General features: G+C 47.8%; 1 protein-coding gene across 2 annotated transcripts; it reads right to left on the bottom strand.

Annotated features, from left to right (window-relative positions):
• Window positions 1-26,840, bottom strand: BMP3 (bone morphogenetic protein 3). 2 transcript variants are annotated; one of them, XM_047719657.1, is made up of 3 exons: window positions 26,008-26,840; window positions 9,917-10,824; window positions 1-1,156 (listed from the first exon to the last, which is right to left on the bottom strand). In XM_047719657.1, exons 1-3 carry the CDS (start codon window positions 26,330-26,332, stop codon window positions 965-967), a joined length of 1,425 nt encoding a protein of 474 aa, XP_047575613.1. In that variant the 5' UTR covers window positions 26,333-26,840; the 3' UTR covers window positions 1-964. The 2 variants fall into 2 exon arrangements, with proteins under 2 accessions (XP_047575613.1, XP_047575614.1); XM_047719658.1 differs by lacking the exon at window positions 1-1,156 and adding an exon at window positions 4,237-5,316.
• Window positions 26,841-27,740: the final 900 nt, after the last annotated feature.

Below are 27,740 nucleotides of genomic sequence, written 5' to 3'. Positions count from 1 at the left end.
GACTCGGGGCTCAATCCCAGGACCCCGGGATCATGACCTGAGCCGAAGGCAGACGCTCAAAAATTGAGCCACCCGGGCGCCCCTCAGTTGAATTTTTGAATTCAGTTTAAAAGAACAAATGAAGGTACTTGTGACAAAGGAGTACAGAAGGGGAACTCCCCCTGGGTTTCTGAAAATTGGGTTGCTGCTTCCCTTTTCTCGGAGACAATGAAATGAAAATAAGTGTATTTCAAACTGAAGGGCCGGGCCAAGGGGTAACACGCTGCTTATGCTCTTGGATCACTCTCTCCTTCTTGGTAAAGTTCTCATAATTGAATGGTGCTTGCCAGAACGTGAAAGGAAAAAAACAAAGAATCCCGTGTAGACCGAATTATAAAACCATGCGGAGCAAAACTTCCTACAGAAGGGCCAGGGCAGCTGGAATGCACCCGCATCCTTACACCCACACTCAGCACACACTCTCCGTCATCCGTTCACACAAGGACACATGGAGGACAAACACCGGCAAACAAGAGTCTTAAACATTTCTAAGATAAACATAAATGTTGATTGGATAATTCAGCACTCGCTGAGTCGCTCAGGAATCTAGGGCAGTAAGCCTACTTAGAGATAAGTGAAAAGCTACTGGTGTTTTCCCAACCTATTTTCAAAGCCCATTACAAAAATAAATCAGTGTGTCCTCTAATAGCTCTAAAAACAGTTTGAGTGATCTTTTTTTGTGATTTTTTAAAAAAAGAAGTATATGTCCATATTTACTAAAATCTTGCGTTGAGTTACATTCAGAAACAAGCACAGTCCGTTCTCCTTGGTGGGACTCATCAGTCTATTTGCTCATTCTCTTTGACTATAAAAAGATCTTTTGGGGTGAAATGCATTGGCAGTGCAAAAAAAAAAAAAAAGGAGGGGGGAGTCCATTAAATAAAGTACTGGTAGAATTAAGCATTCGTACGCGTTCTCTGCCAGGTTATCTGCAAGCACAAGACTCTACCGTCATGTTAGGATACACTTTAAGTACCACGTTCTTATTTTCATCAAAGAATAAGATGCTGAGCGAGGACATCTTCTCAGGCACACAGCAAGGCTCGGGGATTCCGGGCACGACCCCCACCGCTCGCACTATGCTCTGGATGGTGGCGTGATTTGATGGCTTCAAAGACTGGAAAAGAAATGGGAGAAGAACACGGAGGTTAGCGGGAGCTGCTTTTCCATCATTCACTGCTTATCACCTGAGCTCACTGGCACCGGCAGCGGACGCGCGTCAACACGTCCGTGATGTTCTGGCACTGTTGCCCGTTCAGTACAAGCTCGGATCCCACCCCCACCACGACGGTTGTCGTACACCGATACACACATCCATCACGCCGGCTATGTGTGTATATATACGCGCCAGCTGTGTGTGACCTGCTATCACGCCCTTACAACCACAGCTACCAGTGTTTATATTTTTCAAGTAAAGAAATAGTCTCGAAAACTCAAATGACATGTCCAAAGTCGACTAGCTCGGAAGTGACAGAATGAGGATTTGAACCCAGTTACCTAAACCAGAGTCACTTAATTAAACACAACCTGGTCCCCACACGGGGTTTTTTTTCGGATGTCTTCAACAACAGGGTTGCAAAACGCCCCATTCGTTCTAGAGTCTACGCTTCCCATAGATATATGATCGCCCCCGCTATAGGGTTTGACACTTCGCTGTTAAAATAAAACCAAGCATCAAGGAACATTGATCCGTTTGCCAGGATGGACTGGATGGTATCGCTCTGCGCTGTGATGACTGGCCTGCCAGAAGCACAGAGGTGAAGAAGACCGCCCCGCTGGCCGCTGGGGGTCACTGTCGCTCCATGGGTTCTGACTCCAGGTGGCCGTGTGGAAATGAGTTTCATGGGAGGCCAAATCCTCTGGGAACAGGGGGCCCGAGGTTATTCCATGGGTATCGGAAGTTGGACCAAAGGTGCCTGGTGAAGTCCTCTCCTGGGAAGATGCCGAGTGGAACCCCTGACACCCACGTGACACAGGTGACTGTCACTCGGCTCTATCAGGCTCTGCTATGCCCTGAAGGACAGCCCCTGTCCAAGCCCAGGACATGCAGGTGTTGTCAGAGCGCTGCAGACCACAGGACGGACACCCGCCGCACCGCATCCGTGTTCCCCAACGTCTCTTTTAGGCAGGTGAACCCAGTGTTGTCTTACATACATTTAGAAACAGAAATTGGGCAACTTGCCAGAGATCACATGTCAATTCAGAAGTGGGATTTTGGCCAAAACTCTGGGTTTTTAATTTCAAGACTTCGAGCCATATTTCTCATGGCTGAGAGGGAACTCTGAGTTGGTGTTTTAATTTCAACCTCCTAAAAACTCCCATACGACAACTTCAATAGGTTAAGGCACATACAAACCAAGGGAGAAGGAAATAACACAGAAAGCTGGCATACTACTAAAAAAAGAAAAAGAAGAAAAGAAAAGAAAAAAGGATTATTTTTGGCAGAGAAAGGCAAGTCCAATTTGTCTCACCCCATCTTTCAACTTTAATGAAAGAAATTATCCATATATGAGACTTTAACTTTACTGTGAATGGGCATAAATTATTTACAATATGGTCTGAATGGTGGGCAACTGGTTTTTGTTTTCCTCTTTCTTCCTAGAAATTTTAAGTATGTGTTGGAAAGGATTATTAACTTTCAATTTGCTTTGCAAAGCAAAGTATGCTCCCTTTGAGGAAAGGAAGTCTACGTCCGATATCGCATGTCATGTGTCTGGCACATCCGTAAACTGTGTAACTGGTACAAACTGTAACTATTGTACCAGAGAGACCCGTAGCCACTGTTTGTGATTTCATCGGTACTGGTAATTTCCAAAGAAAATTTTGCAGCCATCCACTTTTCTCTATTGATTTATTCTTAAGACTCAGCGATCCAAACAGGCTATGATAACGCCCCAAAGAGTTTCTTTAAACCACAGATTTTCTGACATCATTATTCTGTTATTCTTAGTGTTTTAATGATACTTGTAATATTTAAATTTCATATGAAGTGGATCTATTTAAGCAGAAGGGGTCTCGACTGATCAAAACTGCTGTGTGTTTCTGGTCTCCGGGGCCTGGAACACAGCGTGCTCTGGACACTGAAAAAGTACTTGCTAAATGGACAAAATACTTACAAGAAATAACATGCTCTCCATTTTACCTATTACTGTGGAAATCATTCCCATCAACAAAAATAGGAGGTTCTGTGCAAATGACCCAGGGTAGATACGGAAAATATTCATGGGTGTTTCCTAGGAAAATTCCTGTCCTTTTTTTTTTTAAGCTCTAACTCACAAATGATAGATTCAGAAACTATGAGCAGTCTCTGGTGGGCTCACTGGAATGTAGGCACGGGCTCTTGATTCCGGGTTGGCGTGTCTTATCAGGAACCTTCAATTTGCTAGGGAGTTTCCCCCATGTTTCTTCACTACAGAATCCTCTGATCAAGCTGCCTTTACTCGGAATCATTACGTCATGCACAAAAGATCCATGCAGTAATTGTTTTTCTGAAACAGGTTGCCAGTCTATAATGTTTGTTTTTTTTAGTTCAGATCATCCTTCTCATAACTCTCTTTGCATAGCTTAAGAAATCTGTCAATCTGTGTTCTCTCTCCCCCTAGTCTCTTCTTTTTTTTTTTTTTTAAGATTATTTTATTTATTTATTTATTTGTCAGAGAAAGCAAGCAAGCACAAGCAGGGGAGCGGCAGGCAGAGAGGGAGAAGCAGGCTCCCTGGGCAAGGAACCCCATGTGGGACTTGATCCCACAACCCTGGGATCATGACCTAAGCTGAAGGCAGATGCTTAACTGAGCCCCCAGGCGTCCCTCTCCCTTGTCTCTGTTTTTAATGAGAGTAGAACATGACTTTAACATCAGTCTAGGGAATTTGGGCTTGGATAACTTGGTACATCAAGGTTGAGGATTTTTAGGTCATTTTTTTCAGGACCCAAGGTTGGAATTGGAAACTCAGGAAATTGACTGAGGGTGTATCATTCTGAACTCATTAAATGTGAGTTTCTTCTTTATAGAGGCTGTTTGGGTCCAAGTGTTTAGATCCTTCACTGCCTCATTTTGTGTCTTGGCTATTCTCAGCGTTCGTGCCATTCCCTGCAAAACCATCTCCGTTCCTCCAGCCCTGCCGGTTCTCCCACGTCTCGGTCAGCAGCAGTGGCTCAGTCACACACGTCATCCGCAGGCTCGTGTCCCATCTCTGCTACGCTGGTGAGGGGAAGCAAAGGCGTGCGACGTGGCTTGAGCTCTGCGGGTATTTTTCATGTCACACAGAATTCCAGCGGTCTCGCCCCGGGAGCCCAGATTGGCTGTAGGGGCTGGAAATCCGAGAAATCCCCGCGGCCGTGCCTGGGAATGAGACCTGCCATGGTCCGGCCGGCACCTGCGGAGCCGCGCACCAGGGCCGCGAGTTCAATCTGATTATGAATGCGTTAGCGAGGGAGACTGTGTCCTCTGCCGAGAGCCCCTCATTCCTACTGGGGCCGTGGGGTTCTGCTCCGCGCGCTTCCAGTCCAGCCCACATGGATGTGATCGCCCAGAAACCATCTAATTGGAATCAGTGAAAGGGCAAAGCCTGGAATTTGGGAAAGGCAGAACACAGCTGTTCTGAATTACAGAACAGGTTGTCGACTTTCGCAGACGAGGAACCCGGCCGTGGAGAGCAAGCAGGCTTTTGCTCGGGAGGCCCAAGGGAAGGAGGGCCAGCAAAGGAGGGTGGCCTGGGGGAACTTCTCGCTGGGGCAAAATGTGCACCTGACATCTGAGAGTTCTTGGGCGCCTCCTGGATCCCACATGGGCTCCTCCAGGTCTGGTCAGAGACCTCGTTCTCCCCGGCTGTGCAGACCCCTTTTTTCCGATCGTTTGCTCCGGTGACCCTGCTGGAAGCTGGGCTGTGACAGAGACGTTTATCAATCACCACCCATTGCAGCCGCTTCGATGGGTCCCGCCTCCCGGCCTTCGGGTTACTATGCCACCGGAGAGCCGCGGAGCCTGGAAGGCCGAAAGGGCCCCACTCGGAAGCCTTCACAGTGAAGCAGATCCGTACAAGTGATGAGAGACGGAGAACGCCACGGAGCAGCCAAACTTCCACTCTCCACTTGGCAAAGCGAATCCTCGAGCTTAGAGAGAGAGCTCCTCACTATCCCTGTTGTGTCTCCCTGGAGTTCTGATGCCATTCCAAGTTTGGACAAATATTATGATGAGTTCAGTCGCTGCAACCAGTGCTGTCCTGAGCTCTACGACTCTCCAAAGGGCTGTTCCTGGAAGAGCTTACAGGCTGTCGAACCTGCAGGGAGAATCCTATTTTAGGCTTTGTGGTGTTTGAAAAGGGGCTAGAAACGTTTAAGAAGCTTTTTCTTGTCTTAACATCTTTTATTCTCTTGATCGTTTTCCCTGTTTGGTCTCTCTTCAGCCCCTGTATTTAATGTTCTGTTCTCCTCAGTCTCGACAACGACATTACCAATAATATCAACAGCAAATATCTACTGAGTGCCTACTATGTGCAAGGTGTTTCATTTCCCCACGGTTGTCATTACGTAGATACTATTGTTTTTATTATGTACCGTTGTACCCATTTCAAAGATGAGAAAACTAACACACAGTTGCCCCTTATACAACGTGAGCTTGAACTGCATGGGTCCACTTACATGTGAATTTTTTTTTTAAATCCAGTATTGTAAATGTGTTTTCTCATATTTAGTTTTTCTAAGCATTTTCATTTTTCTAGCTTACTTTATTGCTAAGAATCCAGTACAGAGTACATACAACATAGGAAATACATGTTAATCTACTGTTGGTGCTATTGATAAGGTCTCCAATCAACAGTGGGCTGTTAGTCGTTACGTTATGGATCAAAAGTATTCCGTGGATTTCCGACCACTCAGGACATCAGGGCCCCACCCCCCATGTTGTTCAAGGGTCAACTATGTAGAATATGAATAACTCCTCCCAAAAACCATAACTGGTAAGAGGTAGAGCCAAGATTTTAGGCAAAGGATTTAGTTCTCATTGTGGCTACTCGGAGAGGTCTGTGGCCCAGCGGCATCAGCAACTGTCAGGAGCTCTACTAAAAATGCAGATTCTTAGGCTCTATGCTCAGAACCACTGGATCAGAACCGACACAGCCCCAGGCAAGCTGTAGCCACATTAAGGTTAAGCAGCCCAGCAAGGAGCCTGTACATTTAGTCATTCCACTGCACTGACACACTCAAACCTATCTCTGTTACTCTTAACTTATCCCTCATAAGCTTTTAAATAATTATGCTTTGGATCATGGAGAACCATCAGGAAGATCTACTGAAGCAACAGCAGGATTCTGAATGTCAAGGCAGGTGTAACCAACAGGAGAAGGTGGGCAAGTGGGGGTCACTGTTGTGGAGTGGCGATGGGACCTGGTCTCCGGAGGGAGGAGTTGAAAACTCAGTGAAGAGCTCCACATGGTCAGGGCTCCCTGGCTCAGGAAGGAAAATCTGGAGTCAGGATGGAAAACTCCTTCCCCAGGCTACATAGAAGAAGTTACAGTGTACGAGTGTGAGAGATTATTTGGAAAACTCAGTCATCCTGAGTTTAGAGACGGATTTGAATTCGTTCCATCTCTCAATGCTGTGAAGCAACCCACACTGTAAAAATTCATCACTGTTACATTCTGCGTCCTTGTGGTGTGTTTTTAAATGCTTCCCTAGTTGGAACAAGTTTTATTTGATCAGTGATGCAGTCTTTATGAATATTTAGAGAAAATAAGGCTGTTTATATCATAGTAAATGTACATAATCCTTACTTAGTGTTTAGATTTACGAAACATGGAATCAGCAAAAATCCTCGGGAAAGACAAGTCTTAGATGTAGAAAACTTGTCCTTCTGGGGTATTCTAATAAGAAAACAGGGATTTCAGTCAAGTTCCTTGCCCTGAGGCTGACACCTGGCCTTGTTCAGCCAGACCTTCTGCATGTGCTCCATTTAACAACCCAATGATCATGGGACTAGCAGCATGAGAGCAGGAAACGTTAAAGAACTATAAGCAGGGGCGCCTGGGTGGCTCAGTGGGTTAAGCCGCTGCCTTCGGCTCAGGTCATGATCTCAGGGTCCTGGGATCGAGTCCCGCATCGGGCTCTCTGCTCAGCAAGAAGCCTGCTTCCCTCTCTCTCTCTCTCTGCCTGCCTCTCCGTCTACTTGTGATCTCTCTCTGTCAAATAAATAAATAAAAAATCTTAAAAAAAAAAAAAAAGAACTATAAGCAGAAGCTCTTCCCTCTTGGAGGCAAAGAATTTTTTCCTCCATTATTATATAGCAGCAAAAATTGAAAAACAGGGGCGCCTGGGTGGCTCAGTGCGTTAAAGTCTCTGCCTTCGGCTCAGGTCATGATCTCAGGGTCCTGGGATCGAGCCCCGCATCGGGCTCTCTGCTCAGCGGGGAGCCTGCTTCCTCCTCTCTCTCTGCCTGTCTCTCTGCCTACTTGTGATCTCTGTCTGTCAAATAAATAAATAAAATCTTTAAAAAAAATTGAAAAACAACAACAACAACAACAACAACAAACCTAACTCTATTCTTTCTCTGAATTCTGTTCCTACAGCCTCATTTCACTGTATGTCAGAGATTCATACTATTGGAAGCCAAGAATAGAATTTCGGCGGTAAGCTTGACTGAAGGCCAGAGGGCACCACTGTCTCTTCCTAACTTTAGATCCAAAGACAGAAGAGTCGCTGGGATGTGCTGTGCAGGCCGAGGCAGGACTGGGGAAGCCTCTGAGAGTAAAGGTTTAGGATACTGAGGACTGGTGGGATAAAGTCGTCTCGGCTGACTTTGGAAGAGACACAGGTAAGCTCTGACTGGTTGCAGTAAGTTTTTTTTTTTTTTTTTTTAGTTTTTTTATTTTTTCAGCATAACAGTATTCATTATTTTTGCACCACACCCAGTGCTCCATGCAATCCGTGCCCTCTACAATACCCACCACCTGGTGCCCCCAACCTCCCACCCCCCACCCCTTCAAAATTCTCAGATCGTTTTTCAGAGTCCACAGTCTCTCATGGTTCACCTCCCCTTCCAATTTCCCTCAACTCCCTTCTCCTCTCCATCTCCCCTTGTCCTCCATGCTATTTGTTATGCTCCACAAATCAGTGAAACCATATGATAATTGACTCTCTCTGCTTGACTCATTTCACTCAGCATAATCTCTTCCAGTCCCGTCCATGTTGCTACAAAAGTTGGGTATTCATCCTTTCTTCTTTTTTTTTTTTTACAGCTTTATAAACATATATTTTTATCCCCAGGGGTACAGGTCTGCGAATCGCCAGGTTTACACACTTCACAGCACTCACCATAGCACATACCCTCCCCAATATCCATAACCCCACCCCCCTCTCCCAACCCCCTCCCCCCATCAACCCTCAGTTTGTTTTGTGAGATTAAGAGTCACTTATGGTTTGTCTCCCTCCCAATCCCATCTTGTTTCATTTACTCTTCTCCTACCCCCTCAACCCCCCATGTTGCATCTCCTCTCCCTCATATCAGGGAGATCATATGATAGTTGTCTTTCTCCGATTGACTTATTTCGCTAAGCATGATGGGATTTTATCAAGATCAAAAGCTTTTGCACAGCAAAGGAAACAGTTAACAAAACCAAAAGACAACTGACAGAATGGGAGAAGATATTTGCAAATGACCTATCAGATAAAGGGCTAGTGTCCAAAATCTATAAAGAACTTAGCAAACTCAACACCCAAAGAACAAATAATCCAATCAAGAAATGGGCAGAGGACATGAACAGACATTTCTGCAAAGAAGACATCCAGATGGCCAACAGACACATGAAAAAGTGCTCCATATAACTCGGCATCAGGGAAATACAAATCAAAACCACCATGAGATATCACCTCACACCAGTCAGAATGGCTAAAATTAACAAGTCAGGAAATGACAGATGCTGGCGAGGATGCGGAGAAAGGGGAACCCTCCTACGCTGTTGTGGGAATGCAAGCTGGTGCAACCACTCTGGAAAACAGCATGGAGGTTCCTCAAAATGTTGAAAATAGAACTACCCTATGACCCTGCAATTGCACTGCTGGGTATTTACCCTAAAGATACAAACGTAGTGATCCGAAGGGGCACGTGCACCCGAATGTTTATAGTAGCAATGTCTACAATAGCCAAACTATGGAAAGAACCTAGATGTCCATCTACAGACGAATGGATAAAGAAGATGTGGTATATATACACAATGGAATACTATGCAGCCATCAAAAGAAATGAAATCTTGCCATTTGCGACGACGTGGATGGAACTAGAGGGTTGCAGTAAGTTTTGGAAGAAACTTACAGGGTCAAAACACCCTCCTTTGCCTTTCTTTTCTGGTGTTTACTAAGGATGCAGATGAAACACACACCTGGTGGGTTTCATGGGGTGAGTCCCCGGCCCGGCCTTGATCCCGACCCTGGTGGGGTCGGCTCGTCCCACAAGAGACCACTCGTCAAGAAGTACCCTGCGGGGGCATCACTCGAACTAGTCCTTCCCCGTCCCTCTTCCCACGACATCTAGGCCTTCCCTAACCATCCCCTCCCAGACCAGCCTTCTGTCCCTTGGGGCTTGTGACTGCGGGCGCCGAGCCGCACAGAGCTGACCACGCCACATCCCTCAACACACGCCGTGTTTGGAAGCACACGAAAAGCACATTTCACACATACGTTTTCCCTCGTACCCTTCTTCATACCAGTACTGACTGCGTGTTACGGTAACAACCATTGAGGAAAAAAACAAGCCTGACCACGACTGCCCGTGCGTGCTGCGATGCAATCAGTGAGCGTCCAGATGGGTTTGTAAATGAAAGCACACGCTCCGTCAGCGTCTCTCTACTCTACCCAAGCAGGAAGGACAGGACAGAGAGCGAGGGCTACCTTGGGCATGGGGAACTGGCAGGCTCCGGAGCAGTAATAGGCATCAAAGGACTTGGGGGAGATGATCCACTCGCTCCAGCCGATGTCCGCAAAGTCCACCTTCAGGTACCGCCGGGCACAATTCCGAGGCTCGATCCATTGCTTCCTTCTGGCCTTCTTCAGGGTCTGCTCATCAAACTGGAGCGTCTGGCTCTTCTGGTGAGGTCCCTTTCTCTGTTTCTTCTTGTTTTTAGTCTTCTCTGGGGCCTGAGTCTGAAGGGTCTTGTAAGGTTTTCTCTCCTCCCATACCCCATCCTCCCTGTACTGGTACTCGGCCCCAGGAAGCTCATTGTTCTGCAGAGGGAGCAGGACCCCAGCCGAGCGCTTCTTCCTCCGTTCCATGGAAAGGGCAGCCCTGATATGGCTATCCAGCGGAGGCAGGGCTCTGGTGGGGAAATTACGGTGTCCTTGTAAGCTTGAGACCACACTCTCTGGCTCAGAAATGGCAGCATCATTTGCATACACCAAGATATAAGGCTCAGGGAAGGGCGACATCTTCTTTGGCAGTGGGTGTCCTTTGGAGGTAAGGTTAAATCCTATGAGGAACTCCTCATTGTCCTTGGCCTTCCTCAGGACTTGAGTGATGTCTTTAGACAGCCAGGATCCCAAATCTCGAGATTTGGCAACGTCTACTGAAAGATGACCCAGGAGCTGACTTTGGTTTCTGTCAGATTTAAGAATCCACGCAGAGAGATCAACCTGCAAGTGTTTCCCCTGGGCCTGCTGTGTGCATCCTCGGGACACGGGACAGCTCAAGGTCACATTTATTAGCTCCCCGGCATAGAAGTGCAGGGTGGCAGATAAAACGTTTTCAGACTTGGTTAGAGAAGTCAGGTTAAAAATGTGCAGTCCCTTGCTTCCAAGGGTTCCTAGGGAGGGGAAAAAAAAGAAGAATTAACAGGAGTAAACAGGACCCCTACCTAACACCTAACGCCACATACAAAACGTAACTCAAAATGAATGAATGACCTAAATACAGAGCTAGAGCCATTACATTCTTAGACAAAAACATACAAGTAAAATCTTCAGGGTCTTAGATTTGGTGACGGATTCTTAGATAATGACACCCAAAATATGAGCTGCAAAGGGAAAATAAATAAATAAATTGAGAAGATGGGTAAGTCGGATTTCATCATGATTAACGAACTTTCGTGCATCAAAGGACATTGTCAAGAAAGTCTGTCCAACCTAGAGGAGGAAGAAAATATTTTCAAATCATACACCTGATAAGCTGTGGCACCCAGAGCATACAACTGACTCGTACAACTCAACGCAAAGGCCAAAGACACCAATAAAAAATGGGCAAAAACACCAAGTAGACACTTCTCTACAGAAGACCTATAAAGGGCCAATATGCACATGAGGAGACACTCCACATTAACAGTCACTGGGGAACATAAGTCAAAACCACACTGTGGTACCATGTGACGTGCGCCCGCCAGGCTTTGGTAATCAGAACCAAAGTAAGTGCTAGCGAGGATGTGGCGGAAGAGGAACACTTCTACATTGCTGGCTGGAAGGTAAAATGCTTCCGCGGGTGTGGAAATGTCTGGCAGGTCCTCCAAAAGTCAAACACAGAAGTACGATATGACCCCACGATGCTACTCCTCTGTAGCCCAAAGAAAGGAAAACAGATACTCAGCCAAGTGCATGCGAAGGCTTCCCTGCAGGATACGGTCACAACAGCCCAAGTGAAGGGCGCGCGCAAGTGCCCCCCTGGAGGGGTGGCTGGACGGTGGCACCGTGTCCTTGCAGGGGACACTTATTTATCCATAAAGTCAATATATATAACATATATGTATATTTATATATAATATTATATAAATATTTATATTACTTATCCATAAAAAGTAATGAAGGACTGACACATGCTAGAATGTGGGGGGACCTTGACAACATCATGTTAAATGAAAGACCCAGACATAGAAGTTTATAGACTGCGTGATTCCACTGACATGGAATAGTCAGAGGCAGTAAAGCCATAGAGACAGAACACACGGTGCTGTTTTCCGGGGACTGGAGGCAAGCAGAACGGGGAGGAAGCTCTTACGGGGGGGAGGGTGTGCTTCATTCTGGAATTAAGGAGCTATTTCGAAATTAGTGGTGGTTGTATAACAGTTCGAAGGTACCAAACGCTGCGGACTGTCCGCTTAGAGATGGTTACCTTTGTGCTATGTGAGTCTCACCTCAGCTAGACAGACAAGCAAAAAAAGATAACAGGAGTAATTTTTAAAGCTAGAGAAAGATTTGGGGCGCCTGGGTGGCTCAGTGGGTTAAGCCTCTGCCTTCAGCTCAGGTCATGATCTCAGGGTCCTGGGATCGAGTCCCGCATCGGGCTCTCTGCTCAGCGGGGAGCCTGCTTCCTCCTCTCTCTCTGCCTGCCTCTCTGCCTACTTGTGATCTCTGTCTGCCAAATAAATAAATAAAATCTTTTTTTTTTTTTAAAGCTAGAGAAAGATTAAAGCAAGGATGAGCCATGTTTACTAATTTGGTTTTTGGTTTTTCTTTTCCTGAAGCACCACGGATGTGTAGAAGTTGTAACTCAGCAGTGAACTCCTGCCATGAGAGCTGAGAGTTCTGGCCCTTCATTATAATACTACTGAGAACCAGTCCTATAAAACCGGCTCAGGACTGTAATAGCTTCTTACTCGTGGCAGTGGACAGCCTACTGGTTACAAGCACCAGTGGGATTAGACTCACCTGGATTCAAGCGGAGAATCAGCTGCTTCAGGCAAGCTGGCGTTCTCGTTCATAACACGGAGACCACACCTCCCTCTCCTCCATCCCGATTAAATGAGATGCGGGTAAAGCAGTTCACAGTACAAGTTCTTACTGTTGTTAGTGCTGGCACAGACTGTACTGTGGGATTGTATCTTCTACCTGCCTCACAGAGTTTACGGTGCAGAGTGAGGGCTGGTAAGCAAGACCGTATAGGTCAATATTCAGGTAATTTATGTGAAACAATGAGCCACACATTCAAATCATCCTAAAGAATTAATGCCCTTGTAGAGCCTGCCCGAGGTTTATAAAATCCCAAGAACTTAAGAGTTGAATTTCTTCCATGTTGTTTGATGAAAATTATTGAAATTGGTCAATTGTGTTTCAATCCTTCAAACATGAGAGAGCAACAGAACAAGAGAACAAGAGATTATCAGTCAGGGCAGAGGCTGGTTCCTTCTCTTGAGATCATCTACCAAGTCGGTGGTTAAGGCTGCGCTTCGACTCCAGAACGCCCCGTCCCGGGATCTGTCACCAGAGCCCGAACCCTCCTCCATGCACTTGCTCCTGATACATACTGGGTTCAGGAACACACACACGATCCTGAAGTTATGTTCCTGATCAGAAACATATTTCAGTAAAAACAAAACATTTTTATAAAGACGTGGAAACTTAAAATGAGTTCATTGAGTCCCCAAGCACAAGGGAAATACAATGGGAAACATATTTTACTCATTTTTAACACCATGGGAAGGAAGAGGAGGGAACTGCCATCTGTGCACATTGTATAATCCACGACAGCAGGATAATACTTCGCAGACCTTTATAACAAAGCCACGGCATCAGGGCTGTTCAGAGACTCCTGCCTTAATGCATGGCAGTCCCCGCAGCGCGTGCTTTTACCCAGACTTCTCATCGCAGATGGGAGCTCCAAGTGCAAGGAGGGGAAGCCTCTGTTCCAAGTATGTGGCAAGCCATTGGTTGCCCAACAGACATCCTGGCAGGGAGAGATGGGAACTACAAGGGATCTGGTGGTGGTGCCCTAGTGGGTAAAGTCAGAGTGCTCCTTCCCCCAACGTTTTGGTTTCAAATGTTTCCTCCTCAAAAAAAAAAAAAAAAAAAAAGTTTCCTTCTTCCAAACATGTTTCCAGACACCTTGTGACCTGCTGTTAAGCAGCTCCAAGCCCTGTGTCTAATCTTCAATATCCTCTCGTAAACGCTTCAGAATCTGCCCCACTGCCTCTGGTGGTGCTTTCAGTGCAGCTCGGCACACGATTTCCAAGTCCCACCCTGGGGCCCAGGCCCAGCACCACCACACCCACTCGCTATCCTTGGGCAAATAACCCAAGCTCCATAAGTCTGTTTGCTCCTCTGTGAAAAGAGCCCAATAGCATCAAAGGCAGGGATGTGGGAATTAATCGACAGGGCACAGGGAAAGCACCTGGCACCCAGGAAAAGCTCTGTGAAGGCTCGCTGGCCGGCACTGTGCTGTCCAAAAGGGTCGCCATTTACGGCTGGACTGAAATACGCTGTAGGAATAAAATACACTCGGGATTTCACAGACTCAGTTCAAAAAAGAATATAAAATATCACATGACCAGAGGTTTACATGGACCGCATGCTAAAATGACAACACTTGGATGTCTTCGGTTGAATATCATGATAGTGTGATTTTATCGTAAATATATATGTTTGGTCCTTGTCCCCTGTCTGGCTCAGAGCTCCTAAAACCCTTGGTCATTCCCAAGAGAGCCATACAGGTGCCTTTTGTTATGTTAATGAGGCGAATTTGGAGGACCAATAGGGAAAGGGGTTGGTTGCCAGGGGAGCCAACCCACTGATTAGAGGGTTGAGGCTTTTAGCCCCATCCCTGATCAGGGAGGAAAGAGGAGTGGGAGATGGAAGCCCTCCGCAAGGATTTAAACCACCATGCCTGTATTATGAAGCTTTATAAAACCCCAAAAGAATGGGGTTCAGAGTGTGTCCATGTTGGTGAACACATGGAGATTTGGGGAAAGCAACACACCACACCAGGGGAGGGCATGGAATCTCCACACCCTTGCCGCACACCTTGCCCTCCAGATCTCTTCCATCTGGCTGTTTCTGAGTTACATCCTTTTAATATAAGCTAGTAACCCGGAAAGCAAATGGACTTCCTGAGTTCTGCGAGCTGCTCTAGCAAATTAATCAAAACCCAAGGAGGGGGTTCATGGGAACCTCCAATCTGGACCTATGCTCCAGGCGATGACCTGGGCTCGTGATCCACATCTGAAGTGGAAGGAGGTCCTCTGGGATCTGACGTTATCTCCTGGAGCCAGAGTCGGATTCTCAGATACCCCGCTGGTGTCTGACAACTGCGTTTCGGTGTGGGCAACTTCTGACCCATGTCACCCACACTAGAATCAGGTGCAGAATATTTTCAGTGTAATAATATATGATTAAAATTAATGTCAGTTGTTGCTTTTCATATTTTTAAGTGTGGACACCCAAAATTTTAAATTACATATGTGACTCAGATTTGTGGCTCAGATTACATTTCTACCAGACAATGGTAGTCTAGGATAACTGTCACTTTTGTAGTCGTATAGTCCAGAAGGAAAGAAAAAAAAGGGAATTTTTTTTTCCAAGTGCAGAGAAGAATTAGGACTTTGCTGAGCATGAATCCTCGAACCAGAAACTAAGTTGGGCAAAAGATTCCCTTCTTGGAATGCAACAGGCTTTCTCTCACCAAGAACATTAGATGAAGATAATTTTGGTAATTGCTTTTTAATTCTCCCTCCAGCTGTAGCTAATCGGTTCAGTCTGCAGTCCGAAGTCTAAGATTAACAAACCGCTCGACAGAGTTGGAAGAGTTAAACGGGCAGGTCAGCAACAGTGCTTCCCGGCATAGCGATTCCAGACATGGCTTCAGTTGTGTCATTTGTGTAGGACACAAATACATCTACTACAGCCAACAAAGAACCAGAACCAAAGCAAAACAAATGTCCCACTTTAACAAACATGAGTTGAACATCTAAGAGGCGCTGGCTCCTGGGCTGGGTCTCAGGGCCACTCAAATGTCCACTGCGGTCCACGCTGGTGGTGGAAGGAAGTGGGGGGCTCTGGGGCTGAGAAGCAAAATGGGGGTAACTGTGCCATAAGGATCCTACTTCCTGTCAAAGGTGTTAACTACGTTCTTGGAGCAGCACCGAAGTGAGCATTTAACTCTGCCAGAGTAAAGGGAAGAAACGCACACGGGGAACCAGACTTTTCAGAATGAAGGGAGACAGGGGTGTTGTGGGTGGGAAATGGAAGGAGCCCATCCCAGTAGCGGGCAATGTGCATCCCCAGAGACATGTGCATAGCAATATTCCCTGTATTTTAAAGAGAAATATAGTAGGTCCTAAATTAATCTGATCCTAACAGACATCTAAGCTGACAAAATTCAGAAAAGGAACGGCCAACTCATATTCAGCTCCTAACTCGAGGTCCCATGTTATTAGTATACCCAGCACGTGACACTTGGCCGTTCCTACCCAGACTGGGGGGCGCCTTATTCTGGCCATTCTAGGCGACCTCCTCTCCCACTCTGGTTTAACAATAAGCTAGAAGTCTCAAGCATCCCGCCAAAACATGTCTTGACTTCTCCAACCCATACTGTATTTTTGTCTTCTTTCACCTTAAAGTATTCAGTTTCTGGGCAAGTTAATACTCTTTCCCTCCAGAGGACCCAACAAATACGTAGTATTTACAGAGGAAGAAAACGGGAGTAAGAGAGTAGCGAGCAGTTGAGCAAATGAGTACAGAGAACCCCACAAGGAGACAGACACCTCCCTGCAAAGGGACATAACTGATAACATCTATTGACTTATGCTCACGCTTCTTATTTGATAGATTTTGTAAACGGACTTAACTTTCCAAATTAGAGTCTTCACACGTGTAAGAACAGGAGCTTTGCAGCTGGCGTCTCTGTTCTCTGGGATGGTACCGTTTCAGCTACATCTCCGATACCGGTGCATGGAAAGTGCCACGGCTCTGAGATACCCTGACACGTACCTGTTTGGAATTACTGAAGTAGAAACCCGAGGTACACCTTCTGATTAATAACAACAAACTGACATAATGTAACAACAATGGTGGGTTTTATCAGGTTAAAAAACAATCGCGTGTGCGTTTGCAGGTGGTCTGCAGTCCTCGGGCACGAGGAGACACTCGGCGCCACACCTGCTGAACGACATCTGGGGCCACGTGCTTCATTCTGAACACCCTCGTTCTGACCAGTTCGTTGGTGCAGGGGAGAGTAGTAGCCAAGATGATGCAGGGTCTGGAAATTCTGCCTTACGAGTTTGAATTCAGGAATAAAATAAACGGTTTGCCAATGGCATGAAAATTGTTGACAAATACGTGAGGGGCTGAAGAGGGGGGCGGTCCCAGAGTTGTTCTTTCCAGGGTCAGAGACGGGACTGAGGTCTAAACCAGACCGGTGCACGGAGGCAGAATCCAGATGGGTACGTGTAAGGAATGACTTTCTAAGTGTGGAGTATGGCGGTGAGGCCTGTCTGGGAGACTGGGCTCCCTGAGAAAGTCCTAATTCCGACGACTCAGGAGGATGCCCTCACGGGAGGGAGGGCGGCAGAGATGCACGGGGTAACAACCTCGCAGGTCGCACCCGAGGAATGAAGCTTGTTCATTTTCCAGCTCTTGCTCAGGAAACGCTCGATGCTGAAGTGTTGCTACCAACAGGTGGTGCTGTTTTCTCACGGTCGCTGGCACGAGCCCGCGCGGGATCTTCCTTGCTGGGAATGCGGCCCGGCCTCTAGTTAGGATTCGCCATGGCCATTATCCTCTTATTTTGACTTTTCTAGAGTCAAAGGATCTGTGACTTGAAAGAGGTTCAGTTGTCAGGTGAGTTTCAAGTTACCCTCCTCTCTGCACACCTGTCAGGACGTGGCACCTGCCGCCACTTCTCCCTGCAATGACTTCGTGTCCTACCCCCCGCCTCTCCTTGACACTCCAGACTTGTTTTTTTAAGTCAAAGGGGAGGCCCCACCTCCTGAGGTGCGCTTGTCATGCCAACGCACTCCTTCTGTTGGAGCCCGGCCTCTAACAGGATTCTCCTAGCATCCCTGCTCCTTCCTACGACCATAAACTCCTTAGAGAAAGGCCCTGCGGTAACTTCATGGGACTCCTCAGCCAGGGGCACTGGGCTTGACTCTAGCGCCGTGCTCGGTAAGTGCTTCTCTCACGAATAAACAGACTGAGTCCGACTGATCCACGTAGAAATGCAGAAATGAGGCAACTGCGAGTTAACACGGACTTCGGAGAGGAACCGGCCCTTACCTGTACAGACTTTCCTCGGAATTTGATTCGTAGATAAAGGCAGAAGATTTGTTTCTGTTTTCATCTGAAAACAAAGCACCTGAGCCCACTGAAACCAGGGACACAGTGATGAGAGTATAACTCAGGACGGGCCCTGCCATCATCGCGAGGGCTCAGCCCCCGGCCTGGAGCCGCTGGGGCGGTGCCCAGGGAGTGGTGAAGTAGAAGTTCACCTTCATGCAGGCCCACACAGAGCGTTTTCAAAGGGAATTAGAACACACAATGGAAAGCTTTCTATGTAAAGTCTGATTTTAAAACAAATAGACTAAATGAAATCTTGATGATTAGTTAAATCCCCAGAAAGCAGGGAAAACATTTTAGTCATACAGAAAATATGTAAGTCAGGACAACGTTTTTTCCCCTACTTCTTTCTCCAAACAAAGTACAGCTACGAGAAATGCCAGGGGTACCCAGGAAAGAGCCGAGCTCACCCCCGTCACTGGCTGAACGCTTGCGGATTACCCAGTGGAGAAGACGGGATCACTCAGCCACCTTGAACTCCCAGGCAAGGCAAGATAGAGACTTCCTAGCTAGAACACAAAGTCATAGCATTTGGGTTTTCCTTGCAGAGTGCCAGTCGAATGACTGAGTTTTCTGGAATTTCAAGACAGCCATTCTCTGTGTCCAGAGTAAAACGTGGCCAAGGATGATCTAAGGTATGTTTTTCTGGAAGAGCGACATGTTCGTCAATCAGTTTATCTACTCTTAGCCTCCACCGAAGGGCATTCCCGGACTGTGAGCTCTTGGAGGGCAGACTCGTGTCCCAATAAATCATTGAGCTCCTAGACTTTGCACGCTCTGGAATATTTATATCCTGAAAAATGTCTAATTTGTTGAGTGAACAACTGTGTAAACTTACCAGATTCAAAATGTTTCCTACTTAACACCAAAGTGAAAATACTTTCAAGTAGTTTCAACTTTCCAAAGTCAGCAGAAGCCCTTCTTGGGTAGAGGTACCAAATGGCGTTTCCTCTCAGTTCATCGGAAAAGAAGCATCATTAGAACAGTTGTATATGGAGAAGACTGGTACTGCGACCGGACCTACACATGGTAAAATGCCTCATGGGAACTTCATTCATGGCAAGTTTATTTTTTAAAGTTTGTTTTTAAAGGATCCTTTGGTTGGTGGACAGCCTTTCTACTATCTCTTCTTATCTAGTCCCCTGGACATCTAATTCCACTCAACCGAGATATTTACTGAGTGCCTGCTCTGTGGCCAACTACGCCAGGTCCTCAGAACACAAGACGTGCTTCATAGATCCCTGTCCCATATCCTCCTTCCACCAAATCTGTTAGGCTCCAAACTCTCTGCAGCTATGGAAGGAGGATTAGAAGTCTTTATTAACTTCCTTTGAAGTCCACTCCAGAGAGAAAACTTCCATAAAGACAGAAATATACCTTCTACCACGAGAGAAGCTTACCATTATGGAAATGAATAAACCATTTGTCCACAGAAAGGCCCACGAAAGTGCCAGATGAGACCAGGACTTACACATTAATCAATCCTGGATTTCAGATGCTGTTATAAGATCCCCCAAACTCGAGGGACATGGGCTTGACAAGTGTGTCTCAAACATGCGTCAGAATCAGGTTGATGTCTTGTGAAAGCAGAGATTTCTGGGTCCCGTCCCCAGATTTTAACTTGGATGCTCTTGGGTGGGTGGGAGAATCCCCAGGAAGCTCCCTGGTGATGCGATTCTGCTAACCCAGAGACCGCACATTAGAACAAGTCTCCTCAAGAAGTCACTCTAAAAGATGCAGCTCTGCTCATTCAGCTGCCAAGGTCAGGACAGAAACAGTAGCTTCTTCAATGTGGGTTTGGGGTGTCACAGATCTTGTCACAAGAGGGTTGTCACCTCCTTCTAGTCACATTAGTGCTGAAATATTATCCTTTGTGCCACAGACAATTACACACGGTCAACAGGTTAGGTATGTTTAAGCTGGAGAGAGATACCTTTTACGATATTAAGAGTATCTCATTTATAGAGAGCTTCTAACCATTTCATGCATTTTCACATTCATTATCTCAGTTGAGTTTTACCATCTTTCTGTGAGACTGGCACAGCAGGTGTGACTTAATCATTCGATAGATGAAGAAACGGAGTCTAGCACTATTCAATATCTTCATTAGTTGGCAGTTCAGCCAAGATTAGTCATTAGATCTCTTAACTCAACCTCAAGGAATAGAAAAAGTAAAATACCAGGAATCTCTTCTTTACTTGAAAATCATTTTCCTTTACACATGCCTAAGTGTAGCAGCTACACTTAATTCAGATCATCTATAGCTTAGTTCCATGGGCAGTTTTAGTTTTAAAATATCCTTTTAAAGGAAAACAAATAAGATCATGCTGGGTCTCAGTTGTTTTAACTGTAAAATCGGAAGATTGGACAAAGGATCTTGTATTTCTACAACCATCAGATGCATTTATTTTATAGAAAGAACATTTAATAGAATTCACTCAGTAAAGTAAGAAGTACTTATGGATGATGGTAATACGGTAGCATCAGTTTGTCCAAAAATTTTATTCATACTGTGCCCAAATAAAATCTAGGCACTGCGTTTACTGTGGTTCTTTGTCAGGAAATGATGGTCTTAAAGGTAGGTCCATCACTGAAGGAGTCAGTAAACACACCGTGCTCAACTGGCTCCATGACTTAGGTGCTTAGGTGTTTTAAATGAATGCAGACATCTATGCCTTTAAACTTGCCATCCCTAAAAAGTGTGTCACCGAAAGTCCTACTTGAGGTACCAGTGTGCTGGGACACAGCCACTATAGGCATGTGAAGAGACCAGCAACCTTGTGCATTTCTAAATATACTCCCTAGCTGAGTGCTTTTCACATACACTGTTGTCATTACTGCTGTCCAGGGGAGCTATTATCCTGTATACATGTGTCCCTTGATTGATACTAGGTCAGTGTTTCCATGACATGATTCTGTGTTCATGGGTTCATAACCTAATCATTACAATGTGCTCTGAATGGGAGCTTGGCAGGGGGATATGCAAGCTGAGACTATTTGGACACAAATAGTGATGCCAAACTCATTTCCACTACTCCCACCAAAATCAAGTTATTAAGATACAGATTGTTAGGATATGCAAACTGAATAGATGGGAAAACCATCCACATTTGGGGAGGAAAGTTCTGATGTAGCAAAAAAAAAAAAAAAAAAAAACAACCTCCAGAGTAGCGACTAGTAAGTATATGCAAAGTTCCTCAATAGTTTTCAGGAGGCTTTTTGATAGGAACAATTTTTATTGTTCTCATAAGTACAACAAACTCGGGTGATTTTAGAAGGGATTTGATAGGTGTCTTGAGTGCGTCTTTCATCAAGATATTAATGGTGATAAAACAAAGTGATGTATAGGATCTCCTGTGAATTCCTCCACAAATAGAGCAGCTTTTCTTTTAAAAGCACAATACTAGCTGTGAAATGATGAATATTAAGAAATAGAAGTTTTCTTCCTACAGAAGAGAACAGTGGCTGAGAATTCATAAAGAAACTGAGAGAATGGAAATTTAATGACAGACAGACTGTACAATTACAGTCAGAGGAGTTAAAACGTGAAAGCAGGAAGGTGGTCCAGTGCCCATTGGACCCAGGTCCACACAGGAACAACGCGAGTAAACATCCTGAGATAGGTACTCACCGGGAAGTGAGAAATGAGACAGTTCTCAGTTGTGATATTCACTTGAATTTTGTGTATCTTCCGTTTTGAGAAATTCGGAAGGCACTGAACCACTGTTTCCCCAACTTGGTATCTTAGAACCATAATTTTCTAAAATGCTCTCAGGGGGAAAATGACCCACTCTCCAGGGGACTCACTAGCATTTGAAGGCCCCAAAAGTTCCCAGAGCAAGTAAAAATGATCGTTTTTTTCCAATCCTGTTTGACCATGGGACCCAATTACACATGACACCCGCTAACATCTTCCAAAGACCCCTTTCTACCCAAGTTTCTCCTAGAAAATTAGACTAGACTTTATAAATAATAGGTTTTGAGATGAGCTCACTATCTTTGAAAAATTGTCTGGTAAATACATCATGACATCCATTTCTTCTTCCATGTAAGGGGGGGGGGTTGAGCCCGCTTTCCTTGAAGCCTCTTTAAATACAAACTTGTAGAACTCCAAAATGCCCAAGAGCAGATTTGGCATTCACATCCCTATTTAATTTCTAGAGATACCTGAACCAGGCCAATCAAATGCTTACAGAGGTCCACTGCTTAGATAAAATGAATGTAACCCTCCTAATACATTCTTAATTACATATATATTTTTGATGGATAAATATATCCTGAGTGGATTATCTACTTAGGGGACTTTTTAATTGACCCTTATAGTCCCTTGGTCTCTTTGAGTGTGGCTAACTATACTAAAAAGCTAGATTTAAATAAATTTTTCATGTAATTCATTCTCTTTCTCTTTTTCGTTAGTATGGATAATCAAGCATTCATGGCATTATGGATTTTTGAATGTTAGAGATTGTAAAGCTGCTTTGCCTATTATAGTAAAAACTTCATTAGGGGGTATCCTGTATTCAAAGTAGTGTGTAATTCAAAGCAGCTGCACACCCAGCTCCCTTTCTAGCAGATGCACGGTTGTCCTTTGAATGAAAACATTAGATAACCTGGGTACTCATTAATTTCAAGCCTAGTTTCTGGGTGCCAGAGATTTTAAGGTAACTGTGTCTTAATAAAGTCATCATAGTCCCTTGCCATTAAACGCATCAAAAATAATGTTCGCTCACTGACCCGTGTACCTTACAGGACGCTCATTCTGCCCTCACCTCTATCTTTTCCAAAGCCTTATATGTTCTCCTTGCCCTTCAGAAACACATCAAATGGTAATTTTCATTTTTAAAGAGTTTTGGTCACCTTAGGAAACACTGCCCCTTCCTCATTGAATGACAAGATTCACTTTACGGTCCCAATTACCTCAATTTTCTTTTATCTATGAAGACTGTGTGATTTTTTTTAAAGTGACAAGTATTCACCGAAATATAATCTTTTTGTAGTTACATGTCATAAATTAAAATAAGGATACTTTCCTATTAAGAACACATGTGCTTTAATCATTTTTCCTGAAGAAGTTAAATTTATGAGTAGGACAAATAAGAGTGAGTATGGGAATGATGAGAAAGTAATGAGCACAAAGTCTGCATCCTCAAAGATCAAGCCAGGAGGAAAGCTGATGCAAAATACTCTTCTTTTATTACAAAGTAGCCCAGGACACCTTAAACTAAGATAAGAATAAAATCTAATTTCATATACCTCTTATCTTCCTTCAAGACGGTATATTTTTAAAGAGCTAAACTTCTCTGTCATCGACAGTTCTGTAAATTACCTTTACGAAGGGAAAGAGAAAACCCATCTTTCTGTAAGCCCTCACACATCACAGAAAGACTGAGGAGTGTTCCAAACCTCGGGTTTTGGCACAGCCTCGGCATAGCATGGAGGGAGGAGAAAGGAGTTAGCAGGAAGTGTACTTAGGATCGATGCCACCCACCATCAAGTAATGGTTTAAGTAGAAAGTAATCAGAGGGATACCACAGCAGCTAAATTTCAACCAAAGATATTCTAGGTTTAGAACAATAAATAATTGTAATCAGGTATGTTCCAAGGAGCAAACAGGGCTCGAAGGCTGTAAGTCAGCCTGGATAAGCACGTGGAAAGTCTGCCCCATCAGCAGCCACCCCACATGCCCAGCAGACCACCTGACCCTCCACTAACATTGGTAAGGTCGCTGCTGCAGAGAAATCCATACGCTGTGAAACCTAAACACCACGGACTAGAAAACACATCTGATTTATTAGAGCAGACAGCATCTTTCACCCACATCGGAACACATGTCACAAGACAAAGAGTGTTATGGAAACGCTGATATGGATGAAGGGGAGGGACCCACGTGAAAGCCTTAGCACCTTCCTGAAGTCGTGCCTTCCTGGAGCCAGGACGGCCTTATAATAAGGGCTTTTGAGTGTGCCAGTAACCAAACACGCTTGGAAAGGGTCCAACACGAACCACCTCTCCAGGAGTCTCCATCCAATGCAGTAACACGACACTTCAGCTTCCACAAAAACCAGTGTCTACGTTTGATGAATAAGTCATTAAGACCGACTCTGGGATGCGAAAGGAATTACTTTTCTTATCAGGGCACACAGCCTTGTATATACGCATCAGGCTGCAATCCGTCATTTTCAGGGAACTTCTGGCCTCCCTATCAGAGCTTGTTATTTGTGGGTGTAAGACCCGTGAGGCTGATAAAGGGCACTAGAAATTATAATGCACAGAATGAGCCGAAGCCCCAAAGAACACGGGCCTGCCTTATTCAAACCCTTACCCGTCTCCCACGCACGTTGCACTCAGCCTAAGACAGACAGACAAACAACCAGGCAATAGGTGTGAGTGAAAAAACTCACATTCCACCTCCCAACCTTGTGATTCGGACTAAAAATGAAACTTGTTGATACAAAAAGTACTACTCATCTCTTGGGTGCTTTAGCTACTCCCTGGTAATGTCACCGAGAAAATGACGTCAGGATAAGAGCGATCTGAGCGCATCTTCATGACGGCCACCTGCCTTACCAGCCCACGTCCTCCCCATCCCTGCGGCTCCCACACTGCTCCTGCCTTGAGCTCTGCCCCCGGAGGTGCACGGAAATAAACAGCGTATGCGCCGTGTGGTCAGCGGTCAGGACAGCCTCCTGGAGGGGCTGGCCGACTGTGCAGAACTCAGAGAAGCTTTGTTTCCTTGGCAGAGGGCAGCCCCTTACAGATGACGCTCAGGGTTTTAGGAAGAAAGTGAAATCTGGCTCAGCTCCTCTGCGTCAGAAAGCATAACTCACATTTATTGTGAGCGTCGTCCTGCCTGGGGCTCTAGAGTGTATTCACAGGGTCAGCCTAGGGCTTTCCTTGATGGATGCTCTGGTTTTCCTTTCTTCCAGGAGTCCTACATATCAAAGCTCTGGGAGATTTCTTTCTAGTGATTCTGACAGAACTGATAGAGCGCGGGGCAAGGCCTCCTTCCTTGAAGATTCTTGGCTATTTTTCAACGGTTCGCTGGAGGCTTTGCAGTTACATTTCCCTGTGCCATGGCTGCAGGGAGCAGAAAAAGCCTGACGCGTCCTCAAAGCATATAAACCGAGTCAGTGTCCAGGAAACTTTCCCTCAAGCTGTTGGCACAAGGGAGGCAGGCTGATTGCTTAAGTTACTGGCTTCCCCACAGGGGACGGAGGAACCTTGTTAAGCCATGAACTTCGGTCCGCAGTGATCTGTGTTGAAAACGGGATGAGCAGATTTTCCCCGCAGGTTCCAGGAGGTGCCGGCGTCCACCACCGCCCGTCCCCGCGTTCCCCCAGGGGGGCATAGGTGCAGCCCCCGTCTGCCCGGATGGGTTTAAGGAATCGGAAACCGACCACCTGGGTTAGTTTGTGTGTTTGTCACCAAGGGGCTGTGAGAGGGAAAGTGTCCAATACAGGAGCACGGGGGACGCGAGTCAAGAGGGGCGCACGGTCTGGAGAAGCGACTGTCTAGAAGGCGAGGGAAGGCGTCTCGTTCGAGGGTGACTTTTCCCTCTGGTGCCTTGGGGTTGGCATGGAATGACATCTGCCTTCGGGACAACCTGGCTCCGGCCCTGCGCTGGAACAGCCGCACGAGGCGCTCTGGGGTGCACAGACCCCAGCGCAGGAGGGCTCTGCCGGGCGTGGGGTAGCCCCTGCCCCTCCCCGGGCCGTCCCTCCAGACCACCGCGACCTCCTTGGTGGCTCTGCAGATCCCCTCTCAGTCCGGGCTCTAAACGGGGGGCTCCTCGCTGGCCGGGTGCTTGGGGACGGAGTGGGGCTCGGTGGGCTAGTGCGGAGGCTGAGGGAGCGGCTCCGGGTGGCATCAGAGAGCGGAGGGCAGGCAAGGAAGCTGGGGGGTGTCCCCGAGAAATCCGGGAGGGACCGCGGAAAGGGGGCGCGCGGGGCACTCACCGGCTGCTCCGGCTCGGAAGCTGCGCACCGTGTTGCCTTCGCGCAGGGGCCGGGGGCGCGGGGGCCGCGAGCCCCGCTCCGAGGACCCGGGGGTGCGCTCCGCCTCGGCCGTGCCGCCGCCGCTGTACCGGTCGTAGAGTCGCAGCATGTGCACGGACACCCGGTCGTGCGGCCGCAGCGCGGGGCCCGGGCCGGCACCTGCCGCGCGGTCGCTGGTCGCAGCGCCGCGGGGCTCCGGGACGCTCTGCCTCAGCCGGTCCCCGCGCGCCAGGCCCGCGCAGAAGCAGCCGAGCCACAGGCAGAGCAGCCCGCGCGCCCCGGCCATGGCGAGCTCCGGCCGCCGCGCGTCTTCTCCGCGCGTGGCGGGGGCGGGGGCGGGGGCGGGGGACGCTCCGAGCCACGAGCGCCCGCGACGGCGGAGGCTGGGACTCAGGTGAGCCGGGCCGGGGGCGCCGCCGGGAGCCCCGCGCACTGCCCGAGCCGTTCGCCGCGAGCCGCACTTCGGGCGCCGACCGACCGCGGCCCGGCAGGTGGCTCCCCGGCCGCGCCGACCTCACCGGGACGCGGGCGAGACCTCGGCGCGGGCGCCTTCGGGTCTGTCCTGTCCTCCCTGCCCGTCTGGTCCGGAGCGCCCGGCCGAAGCGCCGCGCAGGGGGGAGGCGCCCGCGCGGGGCGGGGGCCGGAGCGGGGGCCGGAGCGGGGCGGGGGCGCCCGCCTGCCTCTTCCAGGGACTGGAACAGCTGGTGCCGCAGCCCGAGTTTTGAGTGTGTGTGTGCGCGTGTGTGTGCGCGTGTGCGCGCGTGGAGAGACGCGAGCCGCCTCCTGCTCCGTGCGCGCCGGCCTCGCCCCGTCCCTCGCCGGCAGCGCGGCCCCTGCTACGAGCGGAGGCGCGGGACGGGGAAGCCACAGCAGACCAGCAGGGGGAGAGAGAGGAGAGGAAGTAGGGGTGGGTGCGGGGGAGAGGAGGGGAAGGGAGACCGAGGAGGCCGGGCAGCGGGGACCGGGCGCTTCTCCGGACCCCGTGGAGAGCGCGCTCGTGTCCCGGCCTCCGAGGGGCGGAGGGGGACGCGCGTCCGCCCGGCTCCTTCCTCCCCGGACGCGGCCGAACCGACGTGGGCGCCGGCCTCGCCCCGCGCGCGGCCCCGATGGAAGAAGCGGAGCCGCACTTGCGCGGGCCGCCCCGGTCCCCCGGGCTCAGCCGGCAGCGCTCGCCTCCCCCAGGACGAACACACGTGCGAGTCCGTCTTTCGTGAGAAAAGTCAACGCGCGACCCCGCAGCCCCCCACCCCGCCGCTTCCCTCCCCGCAGGGGTTTCTCCGCGGGCTGGGGGTGACCCCGCGAAAGCCGGGGGTCCCGAGCAAGCTTTCGGGTCGCGGATTCTGAGACCTTCACTCATTCTCCTACGTTTGGCTGCAAAATGGAGGTTTAACTACCAGTGAACGTTTTACCCCGCGCCTCTCGCGCCCTAAGCACGCGTTGTGCACGATACGCCGCGCGCATTTTTTTAAGCAACCTCTACCCCCCAAGGTGGGGCTTGAACCGACAGCCCCGAGAGCAAGCGCGGCCTTACCAACCCAGCCAGCCGCGTGCCCTTCACTCTCTTTAAAGAATCTTCCCAGGGAAGCCCATTGTACAGACGAGGAAACTGAGGAAAAAGACACTCCCAGCTCAGGGAGTGTGACTCCTGGCCCTTACCACAGAATTAATAATGCAATTAGCATTTAAACTGACTT

Source organism: Lutra lutra, chromosome 2 (assembly GCF_902655055.1).
Source record: "Lutra lutra chromosome 2, mLutLut1.2, whole genome shotgun sequence".
Lineage (NCBI taxonomy): Eukaryota > Metazoa > Chordata > Mammalia > Carnivora > Mustelidae > Lutra > Lutra lutra.
This window is presented reverse-complemented; position numbering and strand designations above follow the sequence as displayed.